The sequence below is a fragment of the Strix aluco genome, chromosome 3, assembly GCF_031877795.1.
Source record: "Strix aluco isolate bStrAlu1 chromosome 3, bStrAlu1.hap1, whole genome shotgun sequence".
Taxonomy (NCBI): Eukaryota; Metazoa; Chordata; class Aves; order Strigiformes; family Strigidae; genus Strix; species Strix aluco.
Genome location: NC_133933.1, coordinates 11,027,271 through 11,045,074, shown reverse-complemented (window position 1 = coordinate 11,045,074; position 17,804 = coordinate 11,027,271). Strand labels below are relative to the sequence as shown.

The following is a 17,804-nucleotide window of genomic DNA, read 5'->3' as shown; positions in this document are numbered from 1 at the left end:
AGCTGACAAGCGAAATCGAAAAAGCCCGGGCCGCCCCTCACCTCCGCCGTAGCACGGGTACCGCTTTGAAGACATCATCCCGCTTCAGAACGGCGCAATCCCCCTCACAAATGCGCGGGCCCGGGCGCAGGCCGTCTCCCATCCCCGCCGCCGCCTCTCGTGCGCCTTCCGTCAGGGGGCGGCCAGTGCGCAGGCGCCGCCGGCCCGCCAATGGAGCGGCGGCGCGGTACGGTGCCCCTGGCGGGTCAAAAGGCCTCGCGAGCGGCGGGCGTTGCTGTGGGAGGTTTGGCGCCGTTTTGTCCCCTCATCGCTGCTTCACGGAGCTCCTCTTTGCCTCCCCGGGGCCTATGTTAGGGAGAGGGAGGCCAGGTCTTCTACAAGCCCTTCGAGGTACCTCAGGGTCTTCACTCCTAGCCCCTTGCAGAAGTCCCTCTGGCAAATAACCCTGATTTAAATTAAGTAATTTTTGGTATAAGTTCTGTTTCTTTAGCTCGGTTTGCCGCTGCGTCCCCAGACTGACGCCTGCGGAGTGGGATGAGTAAGGACTTCAGAGGCAGGGGATGCGCCCAGGGAAGAGGCTTTCGGGGTTGGCGAGGAGGATGGCGAGGTGGATGGCAAGGCAGAGGACAGAAGGGACAATGGAAAAGAATGCCCGAACCTGGTGAGCCAACTCCTGTGTTTTTACCTGTTTTCTGAAGCCATGATGCTTTTATTTTGAGCTCCTTTTGCACTAAGCAATTACAGCCCACAGGTGGTCAAAAAGTCACTGAGAATAAAACTTGTAAAGTTTTAGTATCCACGTTATTCTAATCTCTATTTTATTTTATTTTTTATATTCAGTAAGATCTCGACTAGTTCAGTCAACGTTGGACCAGTTTATTCCCTATAAGGGTTGGAAACTTTATTTCTCTGAAGGTATTTGCTGACTAAAATTATATGTAGCAAGTATTTCATTTTTTCTAGAATTGGTTATAAGTAGAGAGGATAAGTTCAACAGAAAGCAACTGAAATTCATATTTGTTATATAAAAACATGAATACAATAGAGATTTTGGTCTTCTGGCATACTGTAATTTCTGTGGGCTCCAAACCTTGGGAAGGAATCTTGAATAGTGTAAAACATCATCTTACTTAAACCTGTTTTATTAGTTACATAAAACCTGCAGTCTATCATAAAGACTGGAATATACATGCCTCTGCTGTACTCTTCTTGATCCTATGTGCTTGCCCTGTGTCATCATGGACAAAGTTCTGTTTTATAATATGTCTTAGAACATTACTGTGATACTGTAGCGATCTATAATCTTCCTCAGTTTTGGAATGCATAAAAATAATGGAAGAGAAATTGCCTGTTTATTTGTGAAATGGAAATAATTATTTGTCAATTTCTAACGTGGTATGTTTCTAATTAGCTTATGCTGACAAGTCTCCTTTTGTCCAGAAGACTCAAGCCTTTGAGAAGTTTTTCATGCAACGCATTGAGTTTTATGATAAGGTAAACAACACATATCCCACCCCAACAACTTACTGTTGGTACAATAACATTACAAATTTTGTGTATTTTTTCCATCAAAAATAATCTCCATCATAGATATGAAATGTTTGACATGATTTGGATGTCTTGTGTTTATAATTTGAAGTGTATTTTATAACAAAATGTTTCACAGGATGAAATTGAAAGAAAAGGAAGTATTCTTGTGGATTATAAGGAACTAATACAAGACAGAGAATTGACTAAATCCATACCAAATATATCTACTGAATTAAGGGATATGCCTCAGAAAATACTGCACTGTATGGGTCTAGCGATTCATCAGGTAAATATGACGTTCTAATACGTAGAAGTGTAACCCTTACAGCGAAAAACAATCAGTGGGACTTAAAGGCAAATATGTTATAAAACCCAAATCTATGTTCTGTTTGACAGGAAATTACTGTTTATTTAAAATTCAAACTCCTATCTTCACCATTTCCATATGGCCCACAAAATCGCATTTTGAAAACGCTTTGGTCTTGGTGCATTTTGCCTCTTCATTGTGAAAGCAGTTGACTAAAACTAAGTGTAATTCTAACATGTATGTTACTCCCTATTGGGAGTTCTAGTTCCTGGGGGTTTTGTAATATACTGTGAGTTACCTGTGCTGTGTGTCCCACCTCATGCAGCAGAACCACGGCTGGTGGGTGAATGGTGAGCAGATTCAAGAATTCCTGGCTCTGTACAATGTCTCTTGAAGTAGCATTTCACTGCTTGTTGGCAGAGAAGTTCTCAGATGTTTGGACTTTAGTCAAACAAAATGCATGTTGACCACAGCATTAAAGATTATTGTATGCTTTGTTTTTTAAATTTAAAAAACCAAACATAGCAAATATGTTGATTTTAAATTCCATTTTAAATGAAGCCTAAAACTGCTCAAGGGCAGAAGAACACTGTTAAGTGGAGGGTCACTGGACAGCAGAGAGCTCTTCAGACTTCGGTAGGGGGATCTGATTGTAAGGGATGGTCATCAGACTTCCAAATGGATCCATGTTGTGTGGCACGCTGCATTTGTGTCTGCCTTTCTGTTCTGTCTAGGTGCTAACAAAGGACCTGGAAAGGCATGCTGCAGAGCTGCAGGTGCAGGAGGGATTACCGCTTGATGGAGAACCTATAATAAATGTGCCTCTCATTCATGCTAGGTAATGGGTGTTGAGTATTTGGGGTTTTTTTCCAGGAAGATCTGTCTGTTTTTTTCTTCACCACAACAAAGGCTAAATTGTTCTTGTGAAGAAAAAAGTGAAATGAAACCTACTTGTAAGCTGAGCAGCTAGCTTGTACCTAGACAAGTGTCTAAGTAGAGAAGTAACTTGTAAGTAGAACAGCTATTCTACAAAACATGTATTAAAACCAGAACTATTTACATTTCTGGTGTTTACTGGAGAAGTTAGTAAGCGATTATTATCATCTAGCTTTTTGTTAGCAAAAGGCTTGTCTTTGCAAGGAGGCTGATTTGGAGGGTGTAGGCATAAACTACAGCTGGTAATATTAATTATTCCTTGTATGGATGTTTTGACAGTGGTGTATGAGAATGTGTTATTTTGTATTAGCTTAAATCTATTGAATTATTACTGTTAGTCTCAAGAATATTTATTTTAATCAAACTTTAATTTGAAATTGAAGATGAGGTTACACTAATTCTGAATAAGCATGTACTTACAAGAATCATAATGGCTTATAATTTTCAAAATGTGATTTCCTTTGAGTTTTAATGAAACAAGCCCTTAGCACAATTTTTTTTTTTTTTCTTTATCAGAAGTAAGGGTATCTCAGACTTCAGAATTCTGAGAGGGTCTGGGAATATAAGCCCTGTTTAAGTTACTTCCTTTTAATTCTCTGCTGGTGATAGCTTGGTATGGGAAAGCAGCATGTTTTGGCACAGCAGGTGAATTTAGTTTGGGGGTTGTAGCACTATAATGTATTTTTAAGTTTTGCATTGTTATAAAACTGCACCCTTTTAATTACACAGTAGAACGTGTTTAGAAAAAACCTGTGGCCAAAAATGTTATTTACAAGCTCTCAAATTCTAAGTTACAGAGCATTATCCTGTAGAGGAAGGTATTCAGTAGGTCAGTAAAATATCATGCCCCTAACATTGTTCTGCTGCGTAGGCAGGGTTGAACTGTGAGGTGGTGGTGTTCAGCGTCCTAGGCAGAAGGAGCAGGGAAAACCCTGGATTTCAGGATCCAGACGCTTCTCGTTGGTGCCCAGTTACAGGACAAGGGAGAGTGGGTAAAAATTTAAAAACTTAAAATTCCATGTGAACACAATAAAACGCTGTTTTACTGTGAGAGAGGTTGTGTACTCTCTGTCCCTGAACATACTCAAAACTCAGCTAGACATGTACCTGGGCACGTGTACATGCTCTAGCTGACCCTGCTTGAGCAGGGGCGGGAGGTTGGACTAGACAGTGCAATGAGGTGAGAAACAATTCTGTTTAAAGTTTGTTATTTTGAATTATTTGGCTAGGTATTGTTTGTTGTTCTTAACAAGGTGCAGTGTGTTGCACCTGATGACAGGTTTTTGTCCTTGAAACACAAAAACTTACCCTTCCTTCTGGAGCATAGGTATAATAAATCATAGAATCATAGAAGAATCATAGAATCATTCAGGTTGGAAAAGACCCTTTGGATCATCGAGTCCAACCATCAGCCCTACTCTTCAAAGTTCTCCCCTACACCATATCCCCCAACATCTCATCTAAATGACCCTTAAACACATCCAGGGATAGTGACTCCACCCCCTCCCTGGGCAGCCTATTCCACTGTCTGACCACTCTTTCTCTGAAACATTTTTTCCTAATGTCCAAATCTTTGATCCTTTTGTGTTGCAAGTCTAAACTCTGGTCTTAATCTGAAATAATTCAAAGAGACAGGTAATAGATGACTATAAAGTAATTTCTGTTGTATTGCTAGTTGCAGTTGTTTACAGGAGGGAGGTGTCACTATATAAACAAACTGTACAGCTGTTGATGTATACACACTTGAGGAATATTAAGTGTTATACTGCTTTCTAGAACAGGAATCAAGAATATGCCATGGATCCACAGACATATATTTCTAACCATTGTTCTGGATTACTGTTAATAATTAGTGTATAAACCTTTTTGTTGTTGTTGAGCGTGGGTTTTATTTTTTTGGTGGGTTTTTTGTTTGTACAGCATTTAAGTATGGTAAGATTTCAAAATGTTAATGCTTAACTTTTGTGTAGGGTGTACAACTATGATCCGCTAACTCAGCTGAAAAACGTGCGGGCAAACTGCTATGGAAAATATATTGCCTTGCGTGGTACTGTTGTGCGTGTCAGTAACATTAAGCCTCTGTGCACTAAGCTAGCTTTTGTATGTGGCACATGTGGAGATGTTCAGAGTGTTCCTCTACCTGATGGAAAGTATACTCTTCCAACTAAGGCAAGTTAAAATCATTTAACTTCGTACTTTTCCCTTCTCTGTAGTGATTTTTATCAAAAAGCAGCACTACTGGTATTAAAAAAAAAATAATAAAAATCTAATCTTTAAAGGTAGGTTAAACAAGTGACACATCTGAAACAATTAAAGTTACCGTGTAACTGTATTAGCACATACCTTTGTTACTTGAAAAAAATATATCCTGCTGAAACAAAAGCAATATGTAGAAACTCCCTCAAATCTAGAAAAAAACCCCAAACTCATTTCATTTCCATTTCACTAGCTATGTTTAAAAAGCCTCTTCCACCTCATTGCAGTGGTTTTCTATGCTTCGTTTTGTTTAGAATGTTCTGTTTTAATTTCACTGGTTTTTATCTGGATTTAAAAAGTCATTAGACATAGGCCAATGCCCAGTTATTTTTATGTTACCTGATGTGCTCAAGTGAAAAGTATGTCCTCTGGAACATCTGCAAGTATTTTTAAAAAAAAACCAAAACAACCAACCCAAAGAAAAAAACCAAGCAAAACACCAAACAAACACACCACACACCCTCCACCTCCCCAACACCCAGAAACTCAAACCAGTTCACCGAGGGGATTATACAATTCAGCTGTATTTGCTCTAACAACTGTGAGTTGGGGTTTGGTGTCTGTGTTTGATAGCTCTTCATTATGTATGCCCTAATTTGCAGCTCTAATTTAACTAGCTTTTTTCCTGAAATGGTGTTAATGAATTGCATTGTTTTGCTTGCTTTTTTTTTTTTAATCAAATAAGGTAATTTCAAATTACGAATTTAAAAGAGGTGGAGAATGAGTTAGAATTACTGTTGTTACAGTGCCTTATTCCCGAGTGCCGTGGCCGATCCTTCACAGCTGACAGAAGCTCTCCTTTAACCACTACAGTGGACTGGCAGTCTGTCAAGTAAGCACATCTTCCCTTCCGCACGGAAATGTAACGCAGCAGGGAAGTCAAAAAGTGACGGGACGGTTCATTCCATGTTACGTTCTGTAATTTTAATAATCTTACTCTTCTGTGTCAAGCACTCCTCAAAATTTGTATTGCGAAGCAGTTGTTCTAGTTGAGCATCAGTACACTTTGTATATTAAACCTACCCAATATAATAGCTTCTTGGAAATTCTTACCATGACAGAGTTCTTTGAGAAATGTTCAGTTTGTGCTCTGCAGGTTTTCTTGATCATTTCTAATTGCCTCTGCTTTTTAATGATTCCCTTTAATGAGCTGTAAATCAACTGGAAAAGCCCTATTAAATTACACTGGTTAGCTGTGACAGTTGACTTGAATGAACTGAAAGTAAATTTGAGGGTTAAAAATCTTAGTTTGAAGTGATACTGTGTCCCCCAGTCCTTCTGGAAATAGTGCTGCCCCTGCCCATTCATCTACTTTCTATGTCTAATCAGTAAATAGGTTGCCTGAAATCTTTGCTGTGGGGGAACAAGTGACTGCTTCTACAGAAATTAACAATGCTAAAGTGTAGGAAGGTGAATGGTGGATCTTGTTTTTGTTGCTTCCATCTTACTATGCGCTATTAGTGCTATGCCCATCCTATTATTGCCCCATAATATATATTCAGAAGAGTTTGATGTGTTGTTTCTTGTCCATCCTGTGAGCTTACTGCAGTCAGGGTGTCAGCTTGGAAAAAACAGGACTCTGCTGACTTTGTCCTGCTTCTTATATTCAGATTCTGTAAGTTCTGGGCTCTGTATCAAAAGACTTATTGTGCCAAATAACATCTAAATATGTTTTTTATTAATGTTCTGTAATAAGTCATTGAAAAATTCATTTAAAAAATCATGCTGACATTCTTGTCAGCAGCTCTGGAGGGTGCTGTTTATCACAGCTTCTTAAGAAAAGCTTGACTCAGCTTCCAAGAAAACTATCAGAGCTTTAAGTGCAGAGCCAAAACTGGAACCTTTTAAAGAACTTGTATGGTTGTAAGAGGCTAGCAACTAACAAAGAGTGAGCTACTGTTCTTGTTACGGTCTGAAGAACTTCTTGGGCTTTGGCAGGGTTAAAATGCCAATTAAGCATTCATCAGAGCTATAATATCCAACCTCTTTTTGTATATGAGGTCCATCTTATTTCATGTACTGTACTTATTTCTACATGAGCATGCTCATCAGTGCTAGAAAATCTGAATTTCAACTTTTATTTCTGGAGGTCATAGTTACTGTCTTTCTGGCTTTTATGCATAATGTATACCCATTTATTAAAGTTGGAACTAAAAAAGTCTGTTTCTCCAAATCCAGCACTGCTGTTTCTAGAGTTCATCAGGGCATTTATGCTGTTTCCCTTTTCAGTTTGGAAAGGATTGGTTGGAAGCACACAGCTGCAGATCTTGTATGCCATAACTGAATTGGACATGTTGTGCATGGAGTATATGCTCACCTTGTGTTTTGCAGGGTGCAGGAGCTGATGTCAGATGATCAGCGTGAAACAGGCCGAATCCCTCGTACAATTGAATGTGAACTGGTTCAGGATCTTGTGGACAGCTGTGTCCCAGGAGATATGGTCACAATTACAGGGATAGTAAAGGTGTCGAGCACTGAGGAAGGTAAAATACAAATCTGAGAACACCATCTTTTTTCCTAGGGTGGGGATTCATCTAGTGATTACACAAGAACAACAACAGCCGCACCCCTTAATTTGAGGTCGCAAAGTTGTAAACACATTCAGTGTATATTTCTTCAGAAGTTCCCCAAGTTTTATAATGAGGAGTTATTTTGGAAAAGCCAGAAGCGGTGCCATCCAAGAAGAGCGCTGTCTCTAATCTCCACTGTTAGAGAGGGCATTTCACAACCCACTGGTCTATACGCAACTGTGGTCCTGAATATGCAGTGCCAGTCTGACATCTGATGTTTTAGGATGTCAGCTGATAGGAAAACCTTTGCTGAACAGCTCAGGTAGGGGGGACATCCTTATTTCCTGAAGTCTTGCTGAGACTTGTTAGTTTTTTAACCTTCTCCCTTTAATGTCTCCTTCAACTGATAGGAAAACTGTGATGCTGTAGTGAAAGAGTATTATCTTTCTTAGTTTAGTCTTCCCTGGAGAAATTTTACAACTTTTTTTTTTCTTTTTTCCCCCCAAAGTGAAATACGTTGCGCACAGCTGTAATAGAATGTATTGCAGAGAACTGTAGTACTGATTTACGGTGAGACTGCATTCTCTGCTCAGTAATCACTGGGGAATATAGAAAATGATTAATTATTAAGCTACATGTTTCATTCTTCTGCACTATGGGTTGTTTTTCCTCTAAATATTGAGTGGAAACATTTTATATTCAACTTTTATGTGATTAGAATAGTGTAATAATTTGAAATTCCTGGAAAACTCTGTTATTCTGGGAGAAAATTCTCCCTATATACATATACCCTTCTAATCCAGGAAACTGTTATTGTGTATTTAAATGGAGGGAACTTAAAGAACAAATGTAACTGGAAACTTACTTTCCATCAATTTTTGAAAATGCAGATGTTCAGTTACTTAAATATGAACATTTTACACATGGCTGTAATTGATGTTTCTGAATTATCCTATGCCATTTATAAATAACATCAGTACTTAACAATAGAAAGAAATACTCTTTCATCCTTTCTCAATTTTTCTAACAGGAGCTTCTAAAAATAAGAATGACAAGTGTATGTTCTTGTTGTACATTGAGGCAAATTCTGTCAGCAACAGTAAAGGACAAAAACCAAAGAATTTTGATGATGAAACTTTTCAAAGATCATTCATGGAGTTTTCACTTAAAGACCTCTATGCTGTTCAAGAAATTCAAGCTGAGGAAAAGCTGTTCAGGCTCATTGTGAAGTAAGTTGTGTCAGACCTTGACTAGGTCTAGGATTAGACTTTTGAATCAGCATGACCACCTTCAGACAAATGTGACAGCTAATCTGAAAGCTATGAAATGTTTGAGGCTTGTGCGATAGCTACCACACAGATTTAACAAACTTTAGTGGGAAAGGGGCTCGGGAGGAAATTAAAGTATTGCTGTGGGGATGTTAGGACTTTGGGAGGGATTTAAGGATACAGGGAAGTTAGTGGTGTAGTTCACCCCTGAGACAGAAAGCTCTGGGTAAAAAGAGCAATTCATTAATTTTGCTCCTCACTGAGTAAATTCAACTCATCAGTACTATTTTGTTCTCTGCTCTGCTTCTCTACAGCAGAGGAAAGAGGTGCAAGAACTGAGCAGAGGGTGTGAAAGACCCTCAGTTCAGACCCAGAAGTACTCTCCTAGCTGGAGGGTCCCTCAGGCCCCCCAAGTGGAGTCAATATGAAACTAGCACCTTTAAAAAGAGCATTACAGGTAGTTACCTGATCAAGATAAGAATGGGTGCAGAAACCACTGGGAAACTGGTTCTTCTCTGGTTTTTTGTGAACTCAGATGAAAGGCTTTTCTTATTTCAACCATATCTGGTTATCTGAAAACTTTAAGAAATTTGCTGCTGCTGAATTAAAGTAATACTGCTAGAAATTCAGCAACATCTAACCAAAAGTTTTATATGTTTGTAGAGGTATTCTATGAGAAGAGAGACAGAACAAGTGATTATGTAATAGTAATACAAGATTTATATTCCCCTTATGTTACCATGTTCTTTGTTTTTCAGCTCTCTTTGTCCTGCAATCTATGGCCATGAGGTAAGTAATTTAACAGCTCTGCTTGCAACTTCAGTTTGAAATGTTTATGCCACAGTAAACTCCTAAAGGATTTATAAAGCTTATCTGGAGTGGGAGGAAGGGGCAGGGACTGTGTTCACAGGTGACTGACTCATAGTCACATTCAGTGACAAGGAGGTGGCATCCTTATACCCTGAAGTTCAGCCATCCAGAAGGAAGGGGTTATTACAGCCAGTTCTAGGGAGCTGTCAGTATGGGTCACCATGATCAAATACTTAGTGTTGTTATGTACCACTGCAGATTGTAAAGGCAGGTTTGGCCCTGGCGTTATTTGGAGGATGTCAGAAGTTTGTAGATGACAAGAACAGAATCCCGGTGCGAGGAGATCCACATGTTCTGGTTGTTGGAGATCCGGGATTAGGAAAAAGTCAAATGTTGCAAGTATGGTTTGATTATTTCTATTGTCTGACTGTGTTTTCCTTGAATTCCTTGTTACCTTGACTTTTTGAGAGCATGGTAGGATAGCTGTGCTAAGACCAAAGCCTGGCTGGAACTATCTTTTCATCTAGGATGCCTCAAAAATATGATAGTGACCAAAGGGGTCCTCTGCTGTCCTGTGCTTCCAGGGAGCCTTGCAGAATGGGTGAGGCCTTTAAAACACTTACCAAGCAGGTATACTTGGTCCAGTCAGTGGGCTTTCAAGTGTAAGCTTGCTGTCCTGCCCTTCTGTAGTTTTTTTTCACCAACCCTTTTTCCCAATGAGGAGCTTCACTCCTTTCCATCTTCATTTAGCTGATCCATTGTCAAATAAAATAAATATGCTCTTGGAACTAATGCAGCTTTAAATACCATGTCACTCAACTTCTGTGAGGCTTACTTCTGTTCTCTTACCCTGTTTTTATATTGCTAGCACAGATCTCGGCTTTTTGGGAAGGGGACCTGCTTCTGCATGTGGGTTTTAATCTTGGTGGGGTTTTCTGCATGACTGTGACAAAATGAGTTAGTAATAGAATGTTTTCATATTAAACTAAGTGGTTTTAAAGTTCCATGTCTTCCCATGGTTACTGTGAAGTGAAAGAGGGACAGACTTCACTTAGACCTGCAGCGTTGAATACCTCATTTAAAAAGTCTGAGTCTTCCTAATGTCGACATGTTATGTTAGGCTGTGACTTGCAATAACTTAAAGTGATAGATTTATATGCAGGCATCTTGACAAACAAATGTTTAAATTATTTTTTCATTGAATGGGAACTCTCTAGCATACAGTAGATGTTTGGTTTTTTTTTTTTTCACATTGTTACTAAACAGAATGCCAGTCAAAAAAATATAGTAATCTGTTCCTCAGATAAGACCCTGAGAGAAGGCTCCTCTCAGTCATCACTGTCATAGAAAAAAAAAATCCCAAGGAGAAAACCAAAGTTGTGCAGGTGCCAGGTTTTTTTGTTTCTTTGGGTTTTTTATTCAGTAGTCAGTGCCTGTCTGGTACTGCACAAATGTGCTTTGGGTGTTATCTGTAAATAAACCAGAGGCACCAGTAACTATAGAGAGTTGCAGGGAAAATCCAGTTATAACTGTATTCTAGCCAAATTTAATTGCAACATGTCTGTGTTCAAGCTCACCATGCTTTGCTTTTTGAGTTCATATTTCAAATTGTAGGCTGCTTTCTGGATACTAGAGACATGGAGAAGAATAGGATTGTCCTTTGTCCCCTAGTTGTGGGGAGAACTCTGCATGCTTCCTCTGAAGCAGCATGTGTGGGGCACTAGGACAAGATTTTTAGTCTAAATAAACCTTGGGGTCTGAAGATACGGAAACTATTTATCTGCAGTTCCGTGACAGATAACATGTCCCCAAGCATTTCAACATAATTTGAAAAGTAAGTGCTGTGCCCAAGGTCCTAGTAGTTTTGATAACATAGTAGACAGGGCTGTACTGCAAGTATTGTGACCAAAGTTATTCCTGTGTTTTGCAGAAGTATGTCTCTTGGGGTTGTAGGGAGTTGAACTTTACTGTTGGGCCACATTAAGCAGAAAGAAACAAATTTGGGTTTACTTTGAATTGTTTCTCTAGAATAAGGCTTATGAAATTCTTTACCTTGGGGAAGGAAAAAGTATTTATTTCTCTTCTAGGCAGTGTGTAATGTTGCTCCTCGAGGTGTGTATGTTTGTGGTAACACTTCCACCAGCTCTGGCCTGACTGTTACACTGTCTAGAGATGGTGCTTCTGGAGATTTTGCCTTGGAAGCTGGTGCTTTAGTGCTTGGAGATCAAGGTACATGTAATGCTACAGGTTTTGTATTACTGTATGTGGGGGCGTCTGTGCTGCTGAGTCTAAGATTAACTACAGTGCTTGCATAACTGTGGACTAAGAATGTAAATTTAAAGTATGATACTAGCTTTTCACACCTTGGGAGGTTCTGAGCGTCTCCAGTGATTTCTCTGGAGGTGATTCCTACTTTCCTATGGCTTAGGATGTATATGAAACTGGAGTTCTGCAATTCACATACCAGCCTTACTTAATGTCTCAGAGAACTAGGATTTCCTTGTTGAGGAGTCTCTGACTTAATTGCAGTTGCTGGATTCTTACTGGTTTTGAAAAATAGCTGGCTTATGACATTTGTCATCTCTATTTTTAAAAAGCTTGTTTTGCTATCTTAGTGTGTAATCAAGACACTGCTTCTGCAAGCCATACCAACCTTGTAATGATTCAGCTGCTGCACCATGAAATGAAAACAAACCTTGCTGAAATGGAGACTTGCTCTGTCTCCTGCAGTCTCCAGGACTTTAGATTGGACTTTTGATGCAGCACTGGATCGTAGCATACACTTGTCCATCAGTTAATGTGTTTTCTAATAAGTCTTTGTCTTGTATTAATTGCTTCCAGGAATTTGTGGAATAGATGAATTTGATAAGATGGGAAACCAGCATCAGGCTTTGTTGGAAGCTATGGAACAGCAGAGCATAAGCCTTGCCAAGGCTGGCATTGTTTGCAGTTTGCCAGCTCGGACATCTATCATTGCTGCAGCAAACCCAGTTGGAGGACATTATAACAAAGCCAAAACAGTGTCTGAGAACTTAAAGTGAGCACTTTCTGAAATGCTGCTTCTGTAGTTCACATTCAGGAGTAGATGCTTCTGGCAGCCTTGTAGCTTTCTAGTTTCCTGGAGCTTGAATGCAAGCCTACTGTAATAATTTTTCATGGCTTTTGAGAGAAATTGCTGTTCTAATTTATTCTGAATGAATGGGACAGGATTTTTTAAGTGTCTTTGAAGTGGAGCAGAGTGCTGTAATTTTCTTTGAGCACTGTGTGGTCTTCTTGTCTTTACTCTAGAATGGGAAGTGCTTTACTGTCGAGATTTGATCTAGTTTTCATTTTGCTGGACACCCCAAATGAAGATCATGACCACTTGCTGTCTGAGCACGTGATGGCAATCCGAGCTGGAAAGCAGGCAGCCTGCAGCAGCACTGTTGTGACTCGTAGCAACACTCAGGATCGCTCTGTTCTCGAAGTTGTTTCAGATCGACCGCTGCTTGAAAGGCTGAAGGTAGGACTTTTCCCGTGACTGTTGCTGTGTCCCCTCCTGTGGTGTTCCTTGCACTGGGACCTGGCAACCCTGACCTGCTGAATGTCCTTGGTCTCCAACTCTCATTCTTCTCATGATAATTGGCTCTGAATTAAAGTGGAAACATTTAAGGGTCCAGCCACCAGTTTCTACCAATTGTCTGTTGCAGCTAATGTTACCCGCCCCGCTAGAGCTGCTAAAGATGTGTCTCACGCCATCTTCATCTCCACACAGAAGAGAACTTATTAGCTGAGCTGGGTTTTTTTCGGTTGTGGTAGTGAGGGCACTTTGCATGAGACTCTCTAAAGCAAATCTGCTGTGTTAGATTTCAATGAAGAGCTACAGAAGTAGACTGGATATAATAATTTGATATAACACAATGTGCTGTGAAGTATTGAATCCAAATAAAGCAGTGTGTAAACAAATGCTTGGGCATCTGCAACGCATGATAGATTTGGGGATTATAGGAGAGGAAGCATATTTCTTATTAAACTTAAGTGATCAGTTTGAGGGCCGATATTGTCAAATGCCAGGTCTTGGGAGAAATATCCCCTACTGGAGCTAAACGTGTGCACTTGTGGAAATGGGATATCAGCAGTGATGGTTTAATCTTCTGTGGAGATTATAACAACTGAAAAATTGGATTTTCTCTTTTTGAGAGAAAATTATTGATATAGTTAAATCATATTTGGCAATTATAATTGCAAATGAGAAGCTTCAGCTGCTTTTTTCTGAAATGTCCAGGTGTGTTTAAGACTTTAATTAAGACTTCTTAAGTATATGCTTCATATATGAAGCATTAAAGCCTTTACACAGTGAAGATTTCACCAGATAAAGCATAGAAGATGAAGATTTTATGTTAAGATTTGTATTGTATAGGGTTCTGACAGACAGAAATCTAAGATCTTTGTAATTGGGTTAGATCTCACCAGGAGAAAACTTCGATGCCATTCCACATCAGCTGCTGAGGAAGTATGTTGGATATGCTCGGCAGTACGTTCACCCAAGTTTATCTCCAGAAGCTGCTCAGGTCCTCCAGGAATTCTACCTTGAGCTCCGGAAACAGAACCAAGGAGTAGACAGCACACCGATCACCACGAGGCAGCTAGAGTCATTGATTCGACTTACAGAGGTAAATGCAAGCTGTAATACTTAAGGGATCAAAAGCAAAAAGATTATTCCTAAGCTACTACAGATACCTATTATTTTTGACACTTACTGTTCTCTATTCACTGTTATGCTTTTTCGTTGTGCTTTAAAAAAAAAAAAAAAAAAAGGCGAGCATGCAAGAGACTTACAAATGCTTAAGAGCTACTGTTCCTTAAAGTGTGTTATAAAGTAAAACACCCTTAAGGGGACGGAAAGAGAATCTGTCACATTCTCCTGAAAGGAGAAAAAGTAGGTGCAGGTAGGAACAAGATGCTGCTCATCTTGAACTTAAACTGCTGCTGTTTTCCCTAACGCTATGACTTAATAACACTATTTGTGATCTGCTGCTTCCCAAGAATACACTGTTAAAAAGCAAATAAACTTCAAGCTACATCCTAATAATGCAGGTATGCAGGAGATGACATTGAAACACTATTGAAAAAATAGAGTAATCTTCCTGTAAATCCTGTAGGCTCAGGTTCCACCTCTGCTCCTAAAATTTGTGCTTGTTGTAGAGCGATTGTAGCCTTTTTTCACATACCTTTGTGGGGTGTTTACTTTGTTTTAAGGCACGATCAAGGCTGGAATTAAGGGAGAAATCTACCAAGGAAGATGCTGAGGATGTAATAGAAATAATGAAATACAGGTAATGCACACCACTTTAAAAATAAATAAAGCATCACAGTGCTATTCATTCAAAACTTTTGTTTTTTAAATACAGATGTGCAAACGCAGTGAAGAAATTACTTTATCAAGTTTAGGCCCATGATGCCAATATTCAGATTTGTTAGTTCTTCTTTAAAAACTGACAGCAGCCCTGAGTTGAATGCTTAGGCCTTTGAGTTGTATCATGGTAGCGGTTATGTGTGCAGTAACTTAGGCATGACGTGCTGCCAAAGGTTTTTTTCCTCTTGTGTAATTACTCTCTGTTGTTGCAGTTGAACAATTTAAGTTTAAAAGTGATTTGGACAGATGCTTAGTCTAAGTTCCCTAGATAAGAAACCATCCCCTAGGAAGAAAGTCACTATGTGGCTTCTGAAAGCTATCTTAAGCAGTTATATTTTGGGAAGCAAATTTATGTACTCTTGCTTTTACCTCCTGTTGGTCTTTTTTTAATATATTTTTAGCATGCTGGGAACCTACTCTGATGAGTTTGGAAAGCTGGACTTTGAACGTTCACAGCATGGGTCTGGGATGAGCAATCGGTCACAAGCAAAGAGATTTGTTTCTGCCCTTAACAGTATTGCAGAGAGAACTTACAACAATCTCTTTGACTTGCAACAGCTTCGACAGATTGCAAAGGAGCTACAAATACGAGTAAGTTTTGGAAATCAAGTGTTTCTTCAACAACAGACTGCAAGACCAGTCAAAACTATTTGTTGCAAAATGGAAAGTGGAAAAGGTACATCTGTTGTGCCTCTCTGCAATGAACAGAAATAAGCAGCATTTGCTGCTTTTAGGCTGGACGCTCTTCCTGAATTGTAAGCTTTACTAATGTTACTAGCTGTTTGACTGTAACAACTGCTGGCACTGGTAAGGGTTGGCTCTACTTCTGAGGTTGGTCCTTAACAAGATTCTGCTTTGTTTTGTGAAAGGCAGTTTTGGTTTCAGTATATTTTACTTCCTCTGGCTCCCCGGGGGACACACCTATTTTAATTTCCAAATATAGACTGTTGAGGTGTCATGTTCTATTTCAGCAGTACAGTCACATTTCTGCTTGGCCTTCTCTGGCCCAAATATGCCTTTTGGGTTTTCGTTCCCGCTTCAAGCGTCCCAATGTTGTAACTCGATAGGAACATCGTGTAGGACAGATGGCCACAAATGTGTTTTATACTAGAATTGATTTGCATTCTGTATTTGTAGGGAACTTGAGTCAAATAAAAATATCAATAGCTAATTCTTTTTGCTTCATGATAAAAAGCTTTAAATGCCAATTTAAAATTTAAAACTGGATTTCAGGTGTAATGAGTGAAAAGCAGTGATAATGAATTTCTCTTTGTGGACCTTATTATGGGCAATAATGCTGTGCTTTCTGTTACCTGGTTAGCCTGCTTTGGCCTGCTGAGGCAAGATGGCTTCAGCTTCCAAACTTGTTCAAACATTGACTGTATATAAGACTGGATTTGATGTGAATCCTGTCTGACTGAACACATTACTGCCAGCTCTCTTCTCACGATCACTCATTCAGCAACCTATAGCCAATTCTATTAATTCCAATTTTCCCTTTATATTAAATATTTTTTGCCCATACCTGTGACAAATACTTGGAAATCAGTGAGAGTTGTAGAAATCAGGCTTGACTTTGGTAGATACTTGTGTTTCAGACCTTACATTTATACATATGTAACTCTGTATGTCATAAAGTGGAGAACACTTGTTCTATGTAACACCACAGTAAAAACAGTGTGTAAGTAAAGCACAAAAGGATGCAACTGACTGTATGCCACCTCCTAGTAGGTCAGCAGTTTGCTAAGGGAGCTAGCCTATTCTTAGCTCACTCTATTTCACTAAGTTCTTTTAAAGTGTTTATGTTGCTTTACATCAGATAAAATGTTGTTCTAATTTTTTTTTCTTCTTTTCACAGGTATCAGATTTTGAAAGCTTTATTGGATCCCTAAATGATCAGGGTTACCTTTTGAAAAAAGGTTCAAGAGTTTATCAGCTTCAGACTATGTGAAAAGAGCCACTGTGATAAACTTTCTTGAGGCATAATCATTACATCTGGGCTGGACTGATGGACCTGCAGCAATGAAGCACATGGAGCTGCACCCTGGCACGGTAGTCGGGGCACTGCTGGCACTGTTGCTTACTGGTGCGAGATTCCTGTTCAGAAACCAGCAGTGCCCACAGGCTGGCTTTAAGCTGCTGTAGAACAAACTGACACCTGGTATTACTGCTCCATTCATCCTATAGGTCTGCTAGCCCCCATGAGGCTCTGTAAGACCAGCATGTACTTCATCATCCTTGAGGAAAGTATATTTTATATTGGCATTATTGCAGTGCCATAACAGGTTTTACTTCTAAAAGACGTTGGACCCACAAATTTAAAACCAGAAATCTTTCATGAGAAGGTGCGGGTTGTATTTTTACCACTGTAGTTCATTAAAGGAACATAAAGTATAGACATGTTTCCAAAAGGTTAGGAACCTCCAGGTTGAGACACCACAGTTTTATAGCTGTTAAGAAGTGCTACATTATTGAAACCGATGTGGTTTTCTGCTTTGTAGCTCTGTATTTATTGGTTTTTGTAGCTGAGCATTTCTATCTGAAATGCAGGTCTGATTTAAGAAAATATCCTTATTACAATATTTAATTTGTAAAACAGGAATTGGATTTTATTTGTCTTTCATTAAACTTTATATATGAGAAATCTGTGATTTGTTCAAGAACATTATGCAGTACCAGTGAACGTGGGTGTGGGTGTTAATGGCCATTGCAAGATACATAATGTATGTTTCAGTGTAACATGTATGATTTGGTGTAACTCTGTTCCCAACACAAGAATGTGCATTCTGCAA

General features: G+C 39.3%; 2 protein-coding genes across 5 annotated transcripts in view; one reads left to right on the top strand and one right to left on the bottom strand.

The window, feature by feature from the left end:
* The window catches only part of TRMT6 (tRNA methyltransferase 6 non-catalytic subunit), a 15,147-nt gene extending 14,953 nt beyond the window's left edge, over positions 1 to 194 (bottom strand). The window contains exon 1 of one of the 2 annotated variants that reach the window (XM_074817350.1): positions 42 to 194. In XM_074817350.1, coding sequence (XP_074673451.1) covers positions 42 to 142 — 101 coding nt within the window. In that variant the 5' untranslated portion in view covers positions 143 to 194. The remainder of the gene's footprint in view (positions 1 to 41) is intronic. The other variant, XM_074817351.1, reaches the window with a different exon arrangement.
* On the top strand, positions 126 to 17,804 carry MCM8 (minichromosome maintenance 8 homologous recombination repair factor). Of its 3 annotated transcripts, none has more exons than XM_074817333.1 (19): positions 126 to 390; positions 491 to 661; positions 841 to 915; positions 1,412 to 1,494; positions 1,667 to 1,816; positions 2,572 to 2,675; positions 4,744 to 4,942; positions 5,776 to 5,861; positions 7,361 to 7,512; positions 8,570 to 8,768; positions 9,566 to 9,596; positions 9,876 to 10,016; positions 11,705 to 11,846; positions 12,459 to 12,654; positions 12,906 to 13,119; positions 14,060 to 14,269; positions 14,856 to 14,932; positions 15,414 to 15,603; positions 16,871 to 17,804. In XM_074817333.1, exons 2-19 carry the CDS (start codon positions 535 to 537, stop codon positions 16,961 to 16,963), a joined length of 2,469 nt encoding a protein of 822 aa, XP_074673434.1. In that variant the 5' UTR covers positions 126 to 390; positions 491 to 534; the 3' UTR covers positions 16,964 to 17,804. The 3 variants fall into 3 exon arrangements, with proteins under 3 accessions (XP_074673434.1, XP_074673435.1, XP_074673433.1); XM_074817334.1 differs by having other exon boundaries at positions 477 to 661; positions 15,571 to 15,603; XM_074817332.1 differs by having other exon boundaries at positions 477 to 661.

Bases quoted from the DNA above. Each gene is read 5' to 3' on its own strand.
- MCM8 (XM_074817333.1), top strand. From the start codon at position 535: ATGAGTAAGGACTTCAGAGGCAGGGGATGCGCCCAGGGAAGAGGCTTT. The intron at 916-1,411 runs GTATTTGCTGAC...GTTTCTAATTAG, and splicing joins GAAACTTTATTTCTCTGAAG to CTTATGCTGACAAGTCTCCT. The intron at 12,655-12,905 runs GTGAGCACTTTC...TCTTTACTCTAG, and splicing joins ACAGTGTCTGAGAACTTAAA to AATGGGAAGTGCTTTACTGT.